The sequence below is a fragment of the Amblyraja radiata genome, chromosome 33, assembly GCF_010909765.2.
Source record: "Amblyraja radiata isolate CabotCenter1 chromosome 33, sAmbRad1.1.pri, whole genome shotgun sequence".
Classification (NCBI taxonomy): domain Eukaryota; kingdom Metazoa; phylum Chordata; class Chondrichthyes; order Rajiformes; family Rajidae; genus Amblyraja; species Amblyraja radiata.
The window spans coordinates 25433272-25457100 of NC_045988.1; the positions used below are offsets into that span (position 1 = coordinate 25433272).

At 47.5% G+C, this 23829-nt stretch overlaps 1 protein-coding gene across 1 annotated transcript in view; it reads left to right on the top strand.

Annotated features, from left to right (window-relative positions):
* kirrel3 (kirre like nephrin family adhesion molecule 3) overlaps positions 1-23829 on the top strand; it is a 131434-nt gene that overhangs the window by 16678 nt on the left and 90927 nt on the right. The window contains exon 3 of the mRNA XM_033049550.1: positions 17476-17624. Within this exon, the coding sequence (XP_032905441.1) occupies positions 17476-17624 (149 nt within the window). The remainder of the gene's footprint in view (positions 1-17475; positions 17625-23829) is intronic.

Here is a 23829-nt window from a genome sequence, read left to right on the forward strand (position 1 = left end):
ACCATCGATCACCTGTTCACACTAGTCCCATGTTATCCCACTTTCTTATCCACTCCCTGCACATGAGGGACAATTTATAGAGGCCAATTAACCTACAAAGCAGCATGTTTCAATGGCTCAATGCTTCAATGGTATTTTATTGTCACATGTAACAAGGCCATAGTCAGAGAGTGATACAGCATGGAAACAGGCCCTTCAGCCCAACGTGCCCACATCAGCCAAAAATGTCCCAGCTACAATCGCCCCACCTGCCCATGTTTGGTCCATATCCCTCCAAACCTGTATTATCCATGTACCTGTCTAACTGCTTCTTGAATGTTGGGATAGTACCTGCCTCAACTACCTCCTCTGACAGCTTATTCCATACACCCACCACTCTTTGTGTGAAAAAGTTACCGCTCAGAGTCCTATTAAACATTTCCCCCTTCACCTTAAACCTATGTCCTCTGGTCCTCGATTCACCTACTCTGGACAAGAGACTGCGCATCTACCCGATCTATTCCTCTCATCTACCCGAACTATTCCTCACATGTACAGTGGAAATTATTTTTGCATACAGTTCAGTACAAGTATTACTATCTATAAACGCTAGAGGGCCTGTCCCACTTGGTGATTTATTCGGCGACTAGTGGAGTCATATCAGTGCCTCCAAATGATTTTGAACATTTCAAAATCCAGCTGCGACAAAAAAAATGTTGCAACACTTGAAAAAACACCGCGTGTCAATACGTCATCACGCCCGCACCACGCCGCACCACGCCGCTCCACGCCGCACCACGCCGCTCCACGCCGCACCACGCCGCTCCACGCCGCACCACGCCGCCCCACGCCGCTCCACGCCGCACCACGCCGCACCACGCCGCATCACGCCGCACCACGCCGCACCACACAGCACCACGCCGCTCCACGCCGCACCACGCCGCTCCACGCCGCACCACGCCGCCCCACGCCGCACCACGCCGCACCACGCCGCCCCACGCCGCTCCACGCCGCACCACGCCGCACCACGCCGCACCACGCCGCACCACACAGCACCACGCCGCTCCACGCCGCACCACGCCGCTCCACGCCGCTCCATGCCGTACCACGCCGAAAATTTTTCGGTTACCTGACACATTAGTCAATGATGCCGGCAGTCACTGAAAAAATCGGCAAGAGGGACAGGCTCTTCGGAATCATGTTAGATAAGCATCCAGAGACAATACAAGTGTGTTACATGGTAAATGGTAGGGAATTGAAGAATGCAGGTGAACAGAGGGATCTGGGAATAACTGTGCACAGTTCCCTGAAAGTGGAATCTCATGTAGATAGGGTGGTAAAGAAAGCTTTTGGTGTGCTGGCCTTTATAAATCAGAGCATTGAGTATAGAAGTTGGGATGTAATGTTAAAATTGTACAAGGCATTGGTGAGGCCAATTCTGGAGTATGGTGTACAATTTTGGTCGCCTAATTATAGGAAGGATGTCAACAAAATAGAGAGAGTACAGAGGAGATTTACTAGAATGTTGCCTGGGTTTCAGCAACTAAGTTACAGAGAAAGGTTGAACAAGTTAGGGCTTTATTCTTTGGAGCGCAGAAGGTTAAGGGGGGACTTGATAGAGGTCTTTAAAATGATGAGAGGGATAGACAGAGTTGACGTGGATAAGCTTTTCCCACTGAGAGTAGGGAAAATTCAAACAAGGGGACATGACTTGAGAATTAAGGGACAGAAGTTTAGGGGTAACATGAGGGGGAACTTCTTTACTCAGAGAGTGGTGGCTGTGTGGAATGAGCTTCCAAGGAAGGTGGTGGAGGCAGGTTCGTTTTTATCATTTAAAAATAAATGGATAGTTATATGGACGGGAAAGGAATGGAGGGTTATGGTCTGAGCGCAGGTATATGGGACTAGGGGAGATTATGTGTTCGGCACGGACTAGAAGGGTCGAGATGGCCTGTTTCCGTGCTGTAATTGTTATATGGTTATATGGTTATATGGTGTAGTAGTAGTAGTACACTGAGGCAATATACAGAGTCACCAGATTGGTGCCGTTTTGGGATGTGGGAGGAAGTGGGTGCACCGGTGGAAATCCTCGCGTTCCTGCAGAAAGCGTACAAACTCCACTTAAACAGCATCCGGGGTCATGATCAAACCCAGGTTTCAGGCTCTGAGGCAGCAGCTCTATCAGCTGCACCTCCGTGCCGTCCATTTGTTAACTCCGCATGGTAGATAGTAGCTCAGCACTGCTCTCTGGTTGTGGTAGGATGGTCCAATTGCCTGATAACAGCTGGGAAGAAACTGTCCCTGAATCTGGAGGTAGCGTTTTCACACTTCCTTTGTGCTTCTGCTGATGAACACTGAGGGGCAGAGTTCAGTGCAGGGACCCCCTAAGCAAGGAAAGACCGTTCACCACAGGGGGCCACGTGAGTGTTAAGGGTGTTTTGTTCAAGGAAAGGTGCAAGCACTACTGAGTCTGTCACTGTCGACGAAGGGAAATAGTCATAGAGTCATACCGTATGGAAACAAGCCCTTCAGCCTAATTTGCCCATGCCAACCAATGTGCCCCATCTACTCTAGTCCCACCTTCATGCTTTTGGCCCCTATCCCTCTAAACCTATCCTATCCATGTACCTGTCAAAATGTTTCTTAAAGGTTGTGATGGTACCTGCCTCAACATCCTCCTCCAGCGGTGGGTTCCAAAGCGGTTACAGATTGCAGCTCTGCCCTTGCTACCCGGGTTCGATCCCGACTACGGGTGCTTGTCTGTATGGGAATTTATACGTTCCCCCCATGACCTGCGTGGGTTTTCTCCAACATCTTTGGTTTCCTCCCACACTCCAAAGACATACAAGTTTGTAGGTGAATTTGGCTTGGTGTAAATGTAAAACTATCCCTAGTGTGTGTAGGGTAGTGTTAATGTGTGGGGATCGCTGGTCGGAGCGGGCTCGGTGGGCCGAAGGGCCTGTTTCCGCACTGCATCTCTAAACTAAACTAAACTAAACTAAACTATAAAGAATCTTCCTCCTTGAAAATGAATCCCATTCATCCATTCTCAGACTGACATTAAATATATTGTAAACAGAAGCTTGCATATTTCAGCATAATTTGAATTTATATCCATCTGCCAGAATAAGTCTGGATAAATTCCTCAGATTCAGTGGGCGATACTTTATAGCCATCCTCCGATTATTTTAATGAAAGCAGTTATTAAAATTCAGGCAAATAATATCTGCCTTGAAAAATTATGAGGTTTTCACTTTCATCCATAATTCAGTCCTTTTTATCCAAGCAAATATTACGGTGAATTATTATCCTGATGATCCATAATACTGCTGACAATATGAAAGAAACTTCACTTATTGCTGACTCCCTTGCTCATGATGTGTACAACGTGGCTGTCTGGTGGGGATTTAGTGATTCCAGCAATCCCACACTTTAACGCTCCTTTCCCTCTCTCCTTTCAGCCGACACTCTGAAGAAGGGTCTCGGCCCGAAACGTCACCTATTCATTCTCTCCAGATGCTGCCTGTCCTGCTGAGTTACTCCAGCTTTGTGTGTCAATCTTCGATTGAAACGAGCATCTGCAGCTCTTTCCTACACAGCACTACAAGTCCTCTCTGATCTCTGTTGCTGATCTCACCTCAGTTATAGATGGCGGACCACACTCCTCCTAACCCCAGACAGAAGGACAAAAAGACAATACGCATTGGGTCAGGCAGCATCTGTGGAGGAAATAGACAGTTGATGTTTCAGTTTGCAACCCTTCCTCAGACTAATGGTAGTGGGGGGAGGGGGGGAGACACGAGAAAAGAGTTACTCCAGCATTTTGTGTCTATACTTGATGTAAACCAGTGTCCGCAGTTCCTTCCTCCGCATTCAACCTGACACTTGTTAGGCTTACTTTCGCCCCACCACCCCCATCTCTCTTCCCGCTTTCTCCCCCATACTACAATTAGCCTGAAGAAGGATCCTGACCCAAAACGTCACTTATCCATGTTCTCCGGAAAGGCTGCCTGAGCTGCTGAGTTACTCCAGCACTTTGTATGTTTTTTTAAATAAGCCTGCACTTGCAGTTCCTTGTGCCTACAACAATCATTGTGACATGACCTGCTGAAACCAGGGCTGACTGTAACATTGTCATTCGGATGGCAAGGATCTGCGAGTTCAGATACTTGGTGTGCGAGCATAGCTGGGGTGCAAATGGGATGAAGTGCCTTTATATGGGATCAGAGTTGTTTGCGATCCTTTAATAACTAGTTACTGAACTGTTAATGACTAATGACCACAGTTTGAAAACCAGGATGTGTAGGAAGGAACTGCAGATGCCGGTTTACCCCTAGGATAGACACAAAATGCTGGAGTAACTCAGCGGGTCAGGCAGCATCTCTGGAGAGAAGGAAACATATTGAAACATGTAAAATTCTTAAGGGATTGGACAGGCTTGATGCAGAATAAATGATCCTGATGTTGGGGGAGTCCAGAACAAGGAGTCACAGTTTAAGAATAAGGGGTCGGCCATTTAGGACTGAGATGAGGAAACATTTTTTACCCAGAGAGTTGTGAATCTGTGGAATTCTCTGTCACAGAAGGCAGCGGAGGCCAATTCACTGGATGTTTTCGAGAGAGAGTTAGGGCTAAAGAAATCAAGGGATATGGGGAGAAAGCAGAAACGGGGTACTGATTTTGGATGATCAGCCATGATCATATTGAATGGCGGTGCTGGCTCAAAGGGCGGAAAGGCCTACTCCTGCACCTATTGTCTATGTTTTTGTGTTTCAATATTTCTATGAACGGGTGACGTTTCGGGTCAAGGCCCTTCTTCAAACTGAGAGTCGGGGGGGAGGGAGACTAGAGATATGAAAGGATAAGGTGTGAAACCACAGATCAAAGCAGATGTGGATCAATGAAATGCAGAACATAATTATTTAACAATCGAATTGTTGCCCTGTGGGGAGTCAGGGTGGGCCAGGAACACGGGAGCTGATGCATGAGCAAGGCCGGATGCAGCTACATGCGGTGAATGACCATCAGGTGCTTGTGTTTGGAGCAGACTGATTTGTTCCCTGAGATACTAGGGTCAAAGTTCCGGAGGAGGCTCCGCACGCAGAAAATGCATCCCGTGTTAGAAACCCCTCTGGATCTTCATCCTGCAATTGGAAGTAATTGTCTTGCCCCCACTTCACTTTTCCAGCCTTCTTCCCTCACCCCCCCTCCCCCCACCCACTCCCCACTTCTCCCTACAATCAGTTCGAAGAAGGGCCCCGACTCAAAATGTCACCTATCCAATTTCTACTGAGATGCTGCCTGACCTGCTAAGTTACTCCAGCACTTTGTGTCTTTGTAATCACCAGCATCTGCAGTTCCTTGCTTCTACATTTTGTCCTGCCATTTTTCTTATCTCGCCCCCACCATAATTAGCCTGAAGAAGAGTCCCGAGCAGAAACGTCGCCTATCCATTTTCTCCAGAGATGCTCCCTGGTCCACTGAGTTACTCCAGCACTTTGCATCTTTTTTTGCAGCAGTAGAAACAAAGAATGCACATGTTGGTTTACATTTTGCTGACAAATTCTTTGAATGTTTCAATTCCTTGAATTCTTTTACTGGTTGCCTGAGGCAAAGTCGTGGAATTTCCCTCGGTCCCGCAGAGCTGGCTCCGGCCATAGCCCAGCTGTGGGGGTATTGACATAATCAGTGACGTGATCGTGTTGTGTGGGCAATGAAGAGATGCCTTCCAGCCCAAGGTGATCAATGCAGGCAGCAGGAAAAGGAAGATCGATCAGGTGAAAAACCAAGACCAGGATTGTTCTGACTTGTCAATTCTTCCCTTCCCTCCCGTACCACCCCCTCCCGGGCACTTTCCATTGCAACCGCAAGAAATGCAACACCTGTCCCTTTACCTCCCCCCTCGACTCCATTCAAGGACCCTAGCAGTCGTTCCAGGTGCGACAGAGGTTCACCTGTATCTCCTCCAACCTCATCTACTGCATCCGCCGCTCTAGATGTCAGCTGATCTACATCGGTGAGACTAAGCGGAGGTTGGGCGATCGTTTCGCCGAACACCTCCGCTCGGTCCGCTAGAACCTACCTGACCTCCCGGTGGCTCAGCACTTCAACTCCCCCACCCATTCCCAATCCGACCTCTCTGTCCTGGGTCTCCTCCATTGCCAGAGTGAGCAACACCGGAAATTGGAGGAACAGCACCTCATATTCCGCTTGGGGAGCCTGCATCCGGCGGACATGAACATTGAATTCTCCCAATTTTGTTAGCCCTTGCTGTCTCCTCCCCTTCCTTAGCCCATGAGCTGTCTCCTCACATCCTCCAGCCCTCGGGCTCCTTCTCCCTTTTTTTTCCTTCCTTCTCCCTGCCACCCCCTATCAGTCTGAAGAAGGGTTTTGGCCCGAAACGTTACCTATTTCCTTCGCTCCATAGATGCTGCACCCGCTGAGTTTCTCCAGCATTTTTGTGTACCTTGTTCTGACATAAGATAGGAGTAACTCAGGAGTATCGCTGGAGTAACTCAACGGGACAGACGGCATCTCTGGGGAAAATGAATGGTGAACTCTCGGGAGGAGATCCTTCTACAGACTGATCAAGAAGAAGGGTCTCCACCCGAAACGTCACCCATTCCTTCTCTCCAGAGATGCTGCCTGTCCCACTGAGTTACTCCAGCTTTTTGTGTCTATTTATACCAGCATCTGCAGTTCCTTCGTACACATGTTGTTCTGACACATCGGCCTGACAGTGTTTGATTTCTTTCCCAAAGTCTATTGATCCATGACCACAACTGGAGCAACTCTTCTATCACAAACCACACAAAGGTCAACAACCATGCAGCTGATTGCTGCCCAGAACATTCAGCAAGATGCTTCACAATGCTCTGGTCTACATTATTAGTTCCACAACCACCAACTTATAATTCCAGAGTCAATAGAGTGTTCTTGTCATATGTATCAAACAGAACAATGAGCTTACATGCAGTAGCACAACAGAATATGCAAACTCACACTCACAGTCACACTCACTCACACTCACACTAACTCACACTCATATGTGTATATCTCTCCTTTCCCTTTTCCCCAACTCGCAGTCTGAAGAAGGGTCTCGACCCGAAACTTCATCCATTCCTTCTCCCCTGAGATGCTGCCTGTCCCACAGAGTTACTCCAGCATTTTGTGTCTATCATATGTATACAAACATACACACACACGTGTATAAATACTGTATACATACATATATACACGCAAGCATACAAACACATACATATATATATATATATGTGCATACGTACATACACATACAGCATATATACTGTGTGTGTATATATATACACACACACACATTTTTTTCCATATAAAAACAAACAACCAAACTTTTTCACACAGAGAGTGGTGAGTCTGGAATTCTCTTCCTCAGAGGGCGGTGGAGGCCAGTTCTCTGGATACTTTCAAGAGAGAGCTAGATAGGGCTCTTAAAGATAGCGGAGTCAAGGGACATGGGGAGAAGGCAGATACGGCGTACTGATTGTGGATGATCAGCCATGATCACATTAAATGGCAGTGTTGGGTCGAACGGCTGAATGGCCTACTCCTGCACCTATTGTCCATTGTCTATTGTCAAATAATAATAATTCAAAAAGACAAAACCAATGCCCCCAAGTCTACGTAGTTCTGAACTTATTTGGAGGTTGTTTAATAGCCTGATGGCTGTAGGGAAGAAGCTATTCCTAAACCTGGACGTTACAGTTTTCAGGCTCCTGTACCTTCTTCCCGATGGCAGGAGTGAAATGAGAGCATGGGCCAGGGTGGTGTTGGTCTCTGGTGATGCTGGCTGCATTTTTGAGGCTGCGACTCCTGTAGATCGTTTCGATGGTGGGGAGGTCAATGCCGCTGATGCACTGGGCGTGATGGACTGCTTAATCTAATGCCCCTGTCCCACTTAGGAAACCTGAACGGAAACCTCTGGAGACTTTGCGCCCCACCCAAGGTTTCCGTTCGGTTCCCGGAGGTTTTTGTCAGTCTCCCTACCTGCTTCCACTACCTGCAACCTCCGGCAACCACCTGCAACCTCCGGGAACCGCACGGAAACCTTGGGTGGGGCGCAAAGTCTCCAGAGGTTTCCGTTCAGGTTCCCTAAGTGGGACAGGGGCATTAGGTTCTAATGATCCAATTTAATTAACAATTATTATTCTTTAAACTTTAGTAATGTTTATCTGATAAAACTGATAACATTTGATCCGGTAGTAGTTCTTAACCTTATTGGCATCAGTACGCGCATACACGAACAAAATACTGTGTGTGGTATATACCTTTGTTAGATTCCTAAACATGGGCTTAACAAATTGATATGTTATTTGTGTCCCCTTCATGACCCCCAGCAAAGCCCCAAATGACCCCCATAGTGGGTCATGACCCCAAGTTAAAAACCACTGCGCTACAGACACTGAAAGCAAGGAACATTAGTGGTGTAGTTGGCAGAGCTACAGTCTCACAGTGCCAGAGATCCCGGTTCGTACTGACCTCGGGTGCTGTTTGTGTGGAGTGTGCATGTTCTCCCTGTGACCATGTGGGTTTTCTCCCACATCCCAAAGACATGCGGGTTTGTAGTTTAATTGGCCCTTTGTACAATTGCCACTAGTGTGTTGGGAATGAATGAGAAAATGGTATAATGTAGAACTACTGTAAACGGATGGTGTAGACTCGGTGGGCCAAAGGGCCTGTTTCCATGCTGAATCTCTAAACTAAACTAAACTATATGCGTACTGGCACCATTTTGTCTACAAAAAAACACTGCTGTAAAGTATAACAGGGAATGTATAAGATTTAGTTTTAGTTTAGAGATACATCGCGGAAACAGGCCCTTCAGCCCACCAGGGGATAATTTACAATTATACCAAGCCAATTAACCTACAAACCTGTACATCTTTGGAGTGTGGGAAGAAACCTGAGATCCCGGAAAAAAACACATGCAGGTCACGGGGAGAACGTAGAAATTCCGTACAGACAGTGCCTAGAGACAGGATCGAACCTGAGTCTCTACTGCTGTAAGGCAGCAAATCTACTGTTGTACACCTCATTTATACAGGCAAGTAGAATGTGTTCCACCAAATGTCTAAACCTGTGACTTACATGGAGACAAATAAATTCACAGACAGCATCAAATGCAGGATGCAGATCCACAGCTTCTGCAGGCAGTTCTGGTGCTATGCTTGTCTTTATTAACTGGGATGGTGGCCCAGGTGGCCATTCCAGACCTAAGACAAGGTGGCCATTCCAGATCTGTTTCAACACTTGCTTTGCCACTACTGCGATGAGGTATACAGTTCCTTTTCAACACATTAAGCCAAAGATGAGACAATGCCAAAAAGGATACCACAAAGATTCACAACAAAATGATGACGAAAATGGAAATGAAAATGACGTGCTCTACGGAAAGATTGGTCAGTTTTGTGGAGAATTTCTTTAGTCAGAAGGCTGTGGAGACCAGGTCAATGGATGTATTTAATGTGGAGATATGTAGATTCTTGATTAGTACATGCGTCAGAGGGTATGGGGAGAAGGCAGGAGAATGGGGTTACGAGAGAGAGATAGATCAGCCATGATTGAATGGCAGGGTAGACTTGATGGGCCGAATGGCCTCATTCTGCTCCTATCACTTGTGAACTTAAAAGGGGGCAATAGGATGGCACAGTGGTTCAGCGGTGGAGTTGCTGCCTCACAGCGCCTGAGACCCAGGTTTGATCTTGACTAAGGTTATTGTCTGTACGGAGGTTGAACATTCTCCCTGTGACCACGTGGGCTTTCTGCAGGTGCTCCAGTTTCCTCCCACATTCCAAAGACGTGTGGGTTTATACATTAATTGTCTTCTGTAAATGTCCTCTGGTGTGTTGGATGTGAAAGTGGGACATGTGTAACTAGTGTACAGGGTGATCATTGGTCGGCGTGGACCCGCGTAGGCTGAAGGGGCTGTTTTCATGCTGCAACTCCAAACTAATCTTAACTAAAGTAAATTAATTCCAGCTCCGGTTCCAGTCTCGACCTGAAACGTCACCCAATCCTTCTCTCCAGAGATGCTGCCTGTCCCGCTGAGTTACTCCAGCATTTTGTGTCTATCTTCGATTTAAACCAGTTCCTTCCTACACATAAAGTAAAGTAAAGATGGTTCATTAACTGTGCGTAAAGTTGCACACCACAGACATACATAAACATAACCATTTCCTACCCACAATGCAAGGAAGGTTTATGATGAACCAAATGCAGGTGGTTGGACTTTTGAAAATCCTGCTGGGATTTTCCAAACCTATGCTGATTAACTCTCTTTCTTTGTGCCAGATATAACTCCTGCATGTGGGAGATTTTCTCTCACTTATCCCTGAGCGTCAAGCGTGAGTCCATGCTTCCACATTGTCAAGGTTGGACACTCCATCCCCTTCTCTGGAATCCCACACATTGCCCCAGGATTTGACCAAGGCTGGAGTGAGATTTGGCTCTGGACAAAAGCAAAGTGAGAATCAGACTCTATGTAACACCCACTTGTGTAGAGTCCAGGGTTTTGTTGACTTGGACATGTTTAGTTTAGAGATACAGCGTGGAAACAGTCCCTTTGGCCCACCGATTCCGGACTGACCAGTGATCCCCGCACACTAACACTATCCTACACACAACCGGGGACAATTTTACATTTATACCAAGCCAATTATACTTCGGAGTCACGTGAGTGACTACTTGAAGAACCCCGCTAGGACGCATGCGTGTCATATCGCTACACGCATTGCAGCGAGTCACAGCAGGGGGAACGACGTTCCCCTTAGCGGCAGAATTAAAAAACCGGGAACAGCAGGTAAGGAGACTCTGCGTTACTTCCCACTTACCTTACAGGTGGAGACATGGACAGATCCACGAGAAGGAAGGCTGCGAAAAAGCTGACGGGGGAGAACCGCGGAGTTGCGGGCAGCCAGCAGCAGCAGCAGCCAACGGCACACCTATCTCCCGTAATGGGAACAGCTGTGCCCGACTTCGCTCCCGCACCGGCCAAACCAACACCATGGGCAGGCGGGAAAGCGAAGCAGAAATCAGACAGAGCCGTTGACTCCGATTAGTCTGACTTTGAACAGCCGCGAGCGGCTAGTGCCCGTGAGCATTGGGGCCGGTTGGAGCGGCTGCAGGATGAGGAGCAGCCGCGAGCAGCCAGTGCCCGAGAGCATTGGAGCCGGTTGGAGCGGCTGCAGGATCAGGAGCAGCCGCGAGTGGCCTATGCCCGAGAGCATAAGTGCCAGTTGGAGCAGCTGCTGGAGGAAATACTCCAAAGTGGCAGGCTCTGGGAGATGGAGGCTAGCCACAGTGGGCAGCTAGTAAGCCCCACAGCAGTACCTCTTGTGGGGCTGCACAGTGTTTCTCCCTCATCAGAGGGGAGTACAGGGGGTCAATTCTGGGCTGACCCTGAAGAGAGGTGTGAAGAACATACCCCTAGTACACATGGGGTGAAAGAAAACCTGTTGGATATGGTATCCCAGTTTATCCAACCAGACCAAACTGGCCAAGACCTGGAGCCCAAAATAGCAGCAAGTATTGACTACATGTCTCTCAACCAACTACAGGGACAGGCATTACCGGACACCACGGCAAGACACTTACCACCAGGGAACTGTAAATCACTAAATGTTCCCAGTGTCAACCAGTGCATTTGGAAGCATGTGGGGGCATCGATCAGAGCCAGGGACTTGAAAATACAAAAAGTGCTGAAAGTCCTAAAGCAGGAATCACGGCTTTCGCCCGCACATTGAATGAACAAAACATGACCCAAGATCACCAAGATGCGCTGGCCTTACTTTGCATCTCACAATGCGAGTTAAACAGTATTAGGAAAAGTGCAATCCAACTGGCGTTAGACCTCAAATTTGCAGGCCTCTGCAAACCTGGAACCTCCAAACTACCAATACTACTTTTTGGAGGGGACTTATCAAAACAAGTCAAAGAACTGGACGAAAAGGCTAAAACCCTGGGGCCCATAAAAGCAGCATCCAAAAACTACTACGGCCAGAAACAGCACCCCTACACACCCACCAGTCGGCCAAGACAAACTGGAGAAAGCGCAAAGACCAGGAACACCCAACATCGGTCTTTTTTAGGCCATGGCCCAGACCGGCCTTCCTGGAAAATGCGCAAACCCTCAGCACCAACCCAACTACAGACCCAGACACCGGCACCTCAACGTCCACGGAGGATGCCCAAAAAATAACAAACCTACCACTGGTAACCATGGAGGTAGGTGGGCCTGGTTCCTTACGAATTGAAGGGAGCATGGAGGTTGGTGGGAGATTACGATACTTTCTGGATGCATGGTATGTTAACTACCGACACTTATATTCTAAGCAGTATCCAGGGTTATACCATAGAATTTACACAAAAACATAACCCTCCAGTTCAGCATGCACCGAACCGAATGTTTGTGCTTACAGGCATAGAGAAATCAAAAGCACATGCTGAACTACAGCGGCTATATAAAAAAGGAGTAATTGAGAAAACCCAACATGAACCGCAGGAATTCGTGTCCAACATCTTTATCAAAAACAAGAAAGATGGTGGTTGCCGCATCATCATCGATTTGACTACTTTGAATACTTTCGTACAATATATTAATTTCAAGATGGAAACCTTTGTTACTGCTAAGCAATTGATTTCCAAAGGTTACTACATGGCAAGCATCGATTTAAAAGATGCTTATTATACAGTACCCATAAGAGGTGACCACAGATGCTATTTAAAATTCAACAGGATGGGTCAGCGCTGGCAATACAGGGCACTCCCTAATGGGCTAACATCAGCCCCCAGGCTGTTCACAAAAATTTTAAAACCAGCCCTAGCATTTCTGCGGAAACAAAAACACATGGTAATGGCATATCTCGATGACATACTTATTGTGGGCAAAACTTTGGAATTGGCTAAACAAGCGGTAACAGCCACAATACAATTATTTGAAAAACTGGGGTTTATCATCCATCCAGTTAAGTCTAAATTAACACCTTCAACCAAAATGGATTACCTGGGATTCACCATTAACTCAATTCACATGTCAGTGACTTTGACGAAAGAAAAGGTTACAGCCTTAATAGAGGCTTGCAGCAAAATCACAGACATCACTAAACCATCCATTAGACTGGTAGCAAGAATAATTGGGAAGATAGTGGCTGCGTTTCCAGCCACACAATTCGGGACCATTACATTATCGAAATTTACAGAGAGCAAAAATAAGAGCACTCAAAATTAATGGTGGTCATTTTGACAGACCAATGAAGCTACCAACAGAAGCCATAATGGAACTAAAATGGTGGGAACATAACATTAGGCATTGTTCCAATCCAATAATTATCAGCAACCCGTCTATGGTATTACAAACTGATGCCAGTGCACTTGGTTGGGGTGCTACCAATTCCATCTCCAGCTGTGGAGGGAGATGGAATGCACAGGAGGCATCATTATTACAAACACTGGGCATAAACTACCTGGAGATGTTAAGTGCATTCCATGGCCTTAAGTCATATTGTTCTGGGTTACATCACCAGCATGTTAGACTACAAATTGACAACACCACCGTGGTAGCATATATCAACCATATGGGTGGAAACAAATCAACATCATGTGACAATCTGGCCAACACAATTTGGCAATGGTGTATGCAGAGAGATATTTGGATATCAGCTGCCTACTTACCAGGTAAACTAAATTTAGTGGCAGACACCAGGTCATGCAAATTCAATGAAAACACTGAAAGGATGTTGGATTAAAATGTATTTGCTGAAATTACAGCATGATATGGAACACCAGATATCGATCTTTTCGCATCCAGGCTCAATCACCAGTTAACAAATTATGTTTCATGGGATCCAGACCCTGGGGCAGCGGCAACAGATGCATTTTCACTGCATTGGGGGAAATTGTTTATTTATGTATTCCCTCCCTTCTGCCTCATCAGTCGGGTATTAAGAAAAATACAGCAAGACTCAGCGTCTGGTATTTTGATAGTACCCGATTGGCCTACTCAACCATGGTTCCCGGTGATACTCGACATGGTATTAGAACCATGCATCACCATCCATCATAGACCTAATTTACTGGTTCATCCCGTAACAAAGGAAAGTCACCCATGTCATAATTATACAAACCTATTAATTTGTAGAGTTTGAAAGCACCTCTACTATACCTGGGACTGACGGACCGAACAGTGGATATGATCGCATCGGCCCACAGACAGTCCACCAAAAAACAGTACTTGGTGTACATCAAGAAATGGGAAAAGTACTGTCACAACAATAACCTCATCCACATATCAATCAACATCCCGTCTGTTCTGGAATTCCTGGCAAGCCTTCATTACGATGAGGGGCTCAGTTATAGTGCCATCAACTGTGCCAGAAGTGCTCTGTCAACATACCTGTGGCAAGGAACAGAGCGGCATTCTGTAGGGACACACCCCCTGGTAACCAAACTCATGAGGGGCATTTTCAATGCTAATCCCCCAAGAACCAGGTACACCCAAATATGGGATGTGAGCATTGTACTGACCATGTTAAGAAACTGGTCTCCACCTACAGCTCTGTCCCTACAGAAACTAACAATGAAAACAGTCATGCTGATGGCCTTGGTCACGGCACAAAGGGTCCAGTCGCTACAGAAACTAAGGCTGGACAACTTGACTATTTCATCTGGGTGTTTGACTTTTCATATCTATGAATTAGTCAAACAGAACAGACAGGGGTCAGCGGGACTAAAAATAGATTTCAGGGCCTACCCGACGGATGATCGTCTCTGAATTGTAACTCACTTACAATTATATATGGAGTATACAAGGATCATCAGAGGCAAAGAAATGGCACTTTTAATCAGCTACAAACAGCCACACAAAAAAGTGACAGTCCAGACCATCTCGAGATGGCTAAGACAGGTCCTAATAAAGGCTGGAGTAGACACTAACATTTTTAAATCTCACACCACCAGGGCTGCAGCTACATCAGCAGCAATGAAGTTGGATGTTCCAATGGACCAAATCCTCAAGACAGCAGGATGGTCAACGGAGAGAACTTTCCAACGATTTTACAATAAACCAGTCATTGAACCTGGAACATTTGCAGAAACACTTTTAAGTTCTGTAATATGATTTTACCCCATAAATAGGGGCTATGATTTAGTGTTAATAAATTTATCATTGTTTTTTCAATATCGTATTGATGTCTAATGATGTTAACACTATTCTCCCCATAATCAAGGCAGATGTGATGCATGGACTCGTTTCCACGGCATGAAATCACAGAGCTTTAAAATCTTCACGTAGTCACTCACGTGACTCCGAAGTAAAATAGTAAGATTAAACGAGAACTTACCAGTTTGAAGTTTGATCGTTATTTTATGAGGAGTAACGTTGAGGGATTACGTGCCCTCCGCTCCCACCCTTGATCATATACTCAACTGGTATCTCTTCTCTAATCTTACTATGTTTAGTCATTACAGTTATCTGTGATTTCACACCGCTGCTTTGAAGAATGACACGCATGCGTCCTAGCAGGGTTCTTCACGTAATCCCTCAACGTTACTCCACATAAAATAACAATTAAACTTCAAACTGGTAAGTTCTCGTTTAATCTTACTATTAACTTGCAAACCTGTACGTCTTTGGAGTGTGGGAGGAAACTGGAGACCCTGGAGAAAACCCACGCGGTCACAGGGAGAATGTACAAAATCTGTACAGTCAAGCATCCGTAGTCAGGATCGAACCCGGGTCTCTGATGCTGTGAGGCAGTAGCTCTACCGTTGCGCCATCGTGCCACGCGAGAGACTAAAGTTTCAGATACAGACACAGGTACAGATCTGGAATGGTCAGTTAGTCTTACATTCTGCAACCCAGTTAATATAGACAAGCATAGTCCTAGAGTCCTAGAGCCACAAGTTATGCATTATGTTGATGAGTATTGAGTTTCTCCTAAAGAAGGTTTGGGTAGAGGGGGCGGGGGGAGAGAGGGGGGGGTTGTGAGAGAGGGAGGGGGGTAAGGAAATCTGAAAGAAGATTCATCAAGGGAATAAATTCCACAAAACTTTGACTAATTTCTCTATCCACAGCTGCTGACCGACTAGCTCACTTCTTCCAGCATATCTATTGTTTGTCAGCTTAGACTAAGTATTTGGTCAATTGGCCTCATATCTCCTTTTGTAGGCCAATGGCAATTGTTTGCTTGCTAATGCACCTTGTGCAAGTGTACTCTGTTACAGGTGCCTTAAGACAGTGAAGGTATGGACTATATCATAGGATGCCAGTGAGGGATGTGATCTACATGAGGGAGTTACAGACAGAATCGTCGAGTGCTTCAGTGACCAAGACCGGTGACCTAGGGCGGCATGGTGGTGCCGCAGTAGAGTTGCTGCCGCACAGTGCTTACAGCGCCAGAAAGCCGGGTTCGATCCCAACTACGGGTGCTGTCTATACGGAGTTTGTATGCACTCCCCATGAACCCATGGGTTTTCCCCGAGATATGCGGTTTCCTCTCACACTCCATAGACATACAGATTTACAGGTTAATTGTCTTAGTATAAATGTAAATTGTCCCCAGTGTGTGTAGGATAGTGTTAATGTGCAGGGATCGCTGGTCGGCAAGGACTCGGTGGGCTGAAGGGACTGTTTCCACGCTGTATCTCTCAACTAAACTGAACCAAATCAAGGTTGACAAAATGTGTAGGTAAGAACTGCAGATGCTGGTTTAAATCGAAGGTAGACACAAAATGCTGGAGTAACTCAGCGGGTGAGGGAGCATCTCAGGAAGCAGGGTGGTAAGGAGTGTATTCAAGATAGTGTAGTCAAGATAGCTACTACAAACATACTGACTCCCATAGCTGTCTTGACTATCTTGACATCAGGTGAGGCAGAGGTTCACTTGCACCTCCTCCAACCTCATCTACTGTATCCGCTGTTCCAGGTGTTAACTTCCCTGCATCGGCGAGACCAAGTGCAGGCTCGGCGATCATTTAACTGAGCACCTCCGCTCAGTCCGTCTTAACCTACCTGATCTCCCGGTGGCTCAGCACTTCAACTCCCCCTCCCATGCTCAATCTGACCTTTCTGTCCTGGGCCTCCTCCATAGTCAGAGTGAGGCCCAGTGCAAATTGGAGGAACACCATCTTATATTTTGCTTGAGTAGTTTACACCCCAGCTGTATGAACATTGACTTCTCTAACTTCAGATAGCCCTTGCATTCTCTCTCCAACCCCTTCCCCTTCCCAATTCTCCCACTAGTCTTACTGTGTCCAACTACATTCTATATCTGTCCCGCACCACCCCTGACATCAGTCTGAGGAAGGGTCTCGACCCGCAACGTCGCCCATTCCTTCTCTCTAGAGATGCTGCCTGTCCCAATGAGTTACTCCAGCATTTTGTGTCGACCTTAAACCAGGGTTGACTTGGGTATCAGAGTGAGACAATGTTGGTCATGGTGTTTAATTGGTTCTGTGTTGCTCCAGGTGGGCGAAGGGCGGCCAGGTGTTGCGGGGAGTGCAGGGTGACACCTATGAGACGGTGGTGGACTACACCTTCTTCACAGAGCCCGTGTCGTGTGCTGTGTCCAACCCGCTGGGAAGCACCAACATCAGCAGGACTGCCGACGTCTACTGTAAGAACCTCCTGCCTTATTGTTCCTCAGACCCAGACCCTCACCACGCCCCAGCTCTCCGTTCCTCTCATTTCCCTTCATAACCTCCCGCACTTGGTATTCATCCCGGCTGCCCACTAATCCCCTCTCTCCCAACAATCACCAACAACTTCTCCTGGACCACCCACATTGACGCAACGACCAAGAAAGCACACCAACGCCTCGACTTCCTTTGAAGGCTTGGTATGTTCAGCATGTCCCCAACAACTCTCACCAACTTCTACAGATGCACCACAGAAAACATTTGATCAGGACGCATCACAGCTTGGTTTGGGAACAGCTCCATCCAAGACTGCAAGAAATTGCAGCAAATTGTGGACGCTGCCCAGACCATCACACAAATCAACCTCCCTTCCATTGACTCTATTTATACCTCACGCTGCCTCGGCAAGGCCAGCAACATAATCAAGCACAAGTCGCACCCTGGCCACTCCCTCTTCTCCCCTCTCCCATCAGGCAAAAGGTATAGAATTGTGAAAACGTACACCTCCAGATTCAGGGACAGTTTCTTCCCAGCTGTTACCAGGCAACTGAATCATCCTACCACAACCAGAGAGCAGTGCTGAACTACTATCTACCTCAATGGTGACCCTCGGACTATCCTTGATCGGACTTTGCTGGCTTTATCTTGCATTAAACGTTATTCCCTTATCATGTATCTATACAGTGCAAAAGGCTCGATTGTAATCATGTATTGTCTTTCTGCAGATTGAATAGCACGCAACAAAAGCTTTTCACTGTACCTCGGTACACGTGACAATAAACTAAACTGAACTGATCTCAGCACAAAACCCAGTCTCTCCCACATCTCATCATTTTCACCATTGCCAGGAACTCTGAGTTCCCCTGCATCTCAATTTACAGCTCAATGATTCAATTCAATGATTCAGTGATATATTATTGCTTTGTGTTTGCATACAACCTGGTAAATCATACAGCAGACCTCACCTCGGCAGTACACATGTGATGCCACGTGCCTGGCACCGACAAAGTCACTAAAGTTCACCGAACATCCCTGTTTGCCATCGCACGTATCATCAGCCCACCTCCCCGTCCCCACCTCCACTGCGTCCCCGTCACCCACAGCGGTCCCTCCACCGCGTCCCCCGTCCCCACCTCCACCGCGTCCCCCACCGCGTCCCCCCATTGTTCCCAACAGCCCCCTGCCATTGTGTCGATGCTCCACCTCACTCTTGGGTCCCTCCTCACTCTGGGCGACATGGGTCCCTTCGACACCGGTGGCTCGGGGCCGGGACCAGAGTTGGCTACGGTGAGCTGGACCTGCTTTACCGGGAGTTCTCTCTAACTCCGTGATCACTGCGATATTGTCCCTTGTCACAGCTCCCAGTCTGGTCTACTTTTCCTATGGCCAGTTACTCTCAGTCACGGACCATCAGAGGCACTTTAAATGCCCCATCTATTAATCATGACCATTCTCCCAACTGCTCCGTAAATCACCCAACTCCCCCCTTCACTCACCCAACCCCCCCTCACTCACCCAACCCCCTCCCACTCACCCAACCCCCCCTCATTCACCCAACCCCCCCTCACTCACCCAACCCCCCCTCACTCACCCAACCCCCCCTCACTCACCCAACCCCCCCTCACTCACCCAACCCCCTCCCACTCACCCAACCCCCCCTCACTCACCCAACCCCCCCTCACCCAACCCCCCCTCACACCCAACCCCCCCTCACTCACCCAACCCCCCCTCACTCACCCAACCCCCTCCCACTCACCCAACCCCCCCTCACTCACCGAACCCCCCCTCACCCAACCCCCCCTCACACCCAACCCCCCCTCACTCACCCAACCCCCCCTCACTCACCCAACCCCCCCTCACACCCAACCCTCCCTCACACCCAACCCCCCTCACTCACTCACCACCCCTCACTCACCCAACCCCCCCTCACACCCAACCCCCCCTCACACCCAACCCCCCTCACTCACTCACCACCCCTCACTCACGCAACCCCTCCCCTCACCCAACCCCCCCTCAATCACAATCACTTAGGTCTAGTCATTACCCAGTCATTCCCAGACTCTCAATCATCTCAGCATGGAAACAGGCCCTTCAGCCCACCTAGTCCATGCCAGCCAGTGGTCACCCATACTCTAGTTATATCCAAAACGCTAGGGACAATTTGTAGAAGCCAATTAACCTACAAACCTGCATGCCTTCGGGATGTGCGGGAAAGCCCACGCAGTCACATGGAGAACGTACAAACTCTGTACAGACAGCAGCCATAGCGAGGATTGAACCCGGGTCTCAGGCAGCGTGAGGCAGCAACTTTACTGCTGCGCCACTGTGCCACCTTCCAAGTCATTCAACTCACAGTCAAGGACCTCTAAATTCCTAGACGTTCCCAATCACCCAGCCATTTGCTTTTGGTGAATCTCTCTGATTCTACCAACACCTACTCACACTGCTCTCCTAGTCATTCCCAATTTCCCAGCAATGAGATAATCTGATGGCCCAATGGGCGGCATGGTTGAGCAGCGGTAGAGTTGCTGCCTTACAGCGCCAGAAACCCGGGTGCAATCCTGACTACAGGTGCTGTCTTTACGGAGTTTGTAAGTTCTCCCTGTGACTGCGTGGGTTTTCTCCAGATGCTCCGGTTTACTCCCACACTCCAAAGACGTACAGGTTTGTCGGCTAATTGACTTGTTAAAATTGTAAAATAGTTCCCAGCGTGTGTAGGATCGTGTCAGTGTGCGGGGATCGCTGGTGGGCCAAAGGGCCTGTTTTCGTGCTGTATCTCTAAACTAAACCGAACAAAAATTGTCGGTCATCATAACCTTCCACACAGTTATTCCACCGGTCTGCATGTCAGTTGCGAACTTAATTTTTCTGCCAACTCACAAGGGCAGCTGGGGTGCCAGCTCTAATCCCTGGTGGATCTCCCACAAGTCACAGGCATCTGATGAGAAATTCATCCCTCTCCTACCAGCCTCTGTCTCCCATTGTCAAGTCAATTTTGGATCCAATTTACCAACTTGCCCTGAATCCCAAGTACCCTAACCTTTACAATTCCCTCCATTTTCCCCCCACTTATTTCCTCTGTATGGGGGGGTCTAAATCTATCAGTCTTTCCCCTTTAGTCCCTTGAAAAGGAGAACCAAATCACTATCCGCTTATCAACTGTTACTTCACCGTTGGCCAGCAAAGGAAATCAGAGCCAGCGCTCCAGCAGACTTCTCCCTGGCCTCCTATAACAGCTTAGGATAAACCTCACCTGGCCCTAGGGAATGATTCACCTTCAATGCATGAGGCCATCAAGTGTCTCTTCTTTATTTATGAAGATGTGCATTAAAATTTCACGAACCCTTCGTTTAATACTACAAACTCTCATTCTGAAGTTCTGATTCGAAATGTCACCTTTTCCTTTTCTCCAGAGATGTTGCCTGGGCTACTGCAGCATTTTGTGACTATCTTCGGTGTAAACCAGGATCTGCAGGATTTGTGTACCTTCTGCAGTTCCATCATCCACTCCAACTACATATGTTTATTTCCCTTGTGAATACCAATGAAAAGTATTCAATAGGACTTCACCCATACCTTCTGACACCGCTCACGGATTGCTCCTGTAGCCCTCAGTGGGCCTTTCTTTTCCCTGGTTATTATTTACCTTTTAAAAAAAACTCAAAGAACACTTAATCCTGTCTGACAGTTCTTTTCTTGTGGCCCTCTTCCCCTTCCTAATGTCCTTTTTAAGCGTAACCCTGCACAGTTTATTTTCTTGGCAGGCTTCCCCCATTTTTAATTCCCTGAATCTGCTATATGCTTCATTTAGATGAGTTTAGTTTCGTTTCGAGATGCAGCACGGAAACAGTCACTTTAGCCCACGGTCCGCGCCGACCAGCGATCCCCGCACACTTACACTGCCCTTCACACACTAGGGACAATTTACATTCACACCAAACCAATTAACCTACAAACCTGTATGTCTTTGGAGTGAGGGAGGAAACTGAAGATCTCGGAGAAAAACCCACGAGGGGAGAACGTACAAACTCTGCACAGACTGCGCCCGTAGTTGGAATCGAACCCATGCCTCTGGCGCTGTAAGGCAGCAACTCTACCTCTGAGCCACTGTGCTGCCCATTCTCGTTACCCAACCCTCAATATCCCTCAGCAACCAGGGCTCCCTGTACGTGTTACCCATGGCTTTCACCCTTACGGGAACACGTTGACCTTTAATTCTCACTATATCTCCTTTGAATGCTACCCAGTCTGCAGACATAGACAGACGTGCAATTGATGCTTCCAGTCCACATTTGTCGTGTCTTATTTTAATGAAATTGGTGTTCCCACAATTTAAGACCTTTATTTCTGGTGGATCCAGATCTTTCTCCGTAACTATCTCCTACATGGTCCCCACTGACCAACTACATTCCCCAAGGTAAGTGTAAGAAGGAACTGCAGATGCTGGTTTACACCGAAGATAGACACTAAATGCTGGATTAACTCAGTGGGTCAGGCAGCATCTCTGGATAGGAGGAATGGGTGACATTTCGGGATGAGACTCTTCTTCAGACTGAGCATGAAAGCTATCTGAAGAAGGGTCTCGACCCGAAACATCACCCATTCCTTCGATCCAGAGATGCTGCCTGACCCACTGAGTTACTCCAACATTTTGTGCCTCTCTTCTATTCCCCAAGGAAAAGTTGAGTAGGTCTCCTTCCCGCGATGGTCCAGCTAAATTCTGTGTCAAAAAGCTCTCCTGGATACAGCCTCTAATCTTCTGCCCCCTCTGAGCCTCTTGTGTTAAGGCAATCCCCGTTAATATCAGAGATGTTGAAATCCCCCAATACAATAACTTTTTATTACATCTCTCTCCTATTTCCCCTTACACCTTCCTCTGTTGCTCATCAAATCTGTAATTTAACACCGTTTAGCAAATGATTTCATCTTTTTGTTCCTGATCACCATCCATAATGCTTCATTTAAGGAGCCTTTGAAGATATCCTCCTTCAATATTGTTCCTTGACCAACCTTACAATGCCACCCCTTCTTTAACTCCCCGCCCTCTAGCCTGAAGGTCCTCTTCCGCAGGATACTGAGTTGCCAGACTTTCAACCGCCTGGCAATGCTATTGTAACCCTACTGTTAATTAAAACTTTACATTCATCCACCTTACTGGTTCGACTCTTTTCATTAGTTTAGCTTTAGAGGTACAGCATGGAAACAGGCCCTTCAGCCACCGAGTCATTGCCGACTAGTTCTGACCTACCCACCAGGGACAATTTATAGAAGCCACTCAACCTACAAACCTGCACGTCTTTGGAATGTGGGAGGAAACAAGAGAATCTGAATAAAACCCACGCGGTCACAGGGAGAAAGTACAAACTCCATACAGACAGCACCCATAGTCAGGATCAAACCAGTATCTCTGGCGCTGTGAGACAGTAACTCTACCGCTGCGCCACTGTGCCGAGATTACATTTAAGATAGATGCAATTTACCTTTATATTCCCCTCGTGTATATTTACCTGCTTGGCCTCCCTACTGGGCATTTTCTCCTCCAGGTGACTACCTCTCCTTACCCGAACATGTACTTTGAGTTCCCTTCCCTTGCCAACTGAATTTAAACCTCCTCCTTCAGAACCAGAAACCCTCCTCACAAGGGATGTTAGTCCTGTTCTGGTTCAGGTGCAACCAGTCCCTCTTGTACAGGTGCCACCTTCCCCAGAAATAGTCAAAATGATCCAGGTACCTAAAGCCCATCTCCCTGCACCTTCAACTGACCTATCCTTTCATTCTAATACTCACCAGTTCATGGCGCAATATGCAATCCATAGGTTAAAAGGGTGGCGCAGCAATAGAGCTACTGCCTTGCAGCGCCAGGGCCCGGGTTCGATCCTGACTGCGGATGCCGTCTGTACTGAGTTTGTACATTTTCCCTGTGACCTGCGTAGGTTTTCTCCCACACCCCAAAGACGTACAGGTTAATTGGCTTGGTCTAAATGTAAAAACAAAATTATCCATAGTGTGTGTAGGGTAGTGTAAAATGTGTGGGGGTTGCTGGTCGGTGCGGACTCGGTGGGCCAAAGGGCCTGTTTCCATGCTGTAACTCAAAACTAAACTAAACTAAACCAAACTTGAACTTTTGAGATACTGCTCTTCAAATGTCAACCGAGCTCCCCAATCTCATGGTGGAAGGCCTCA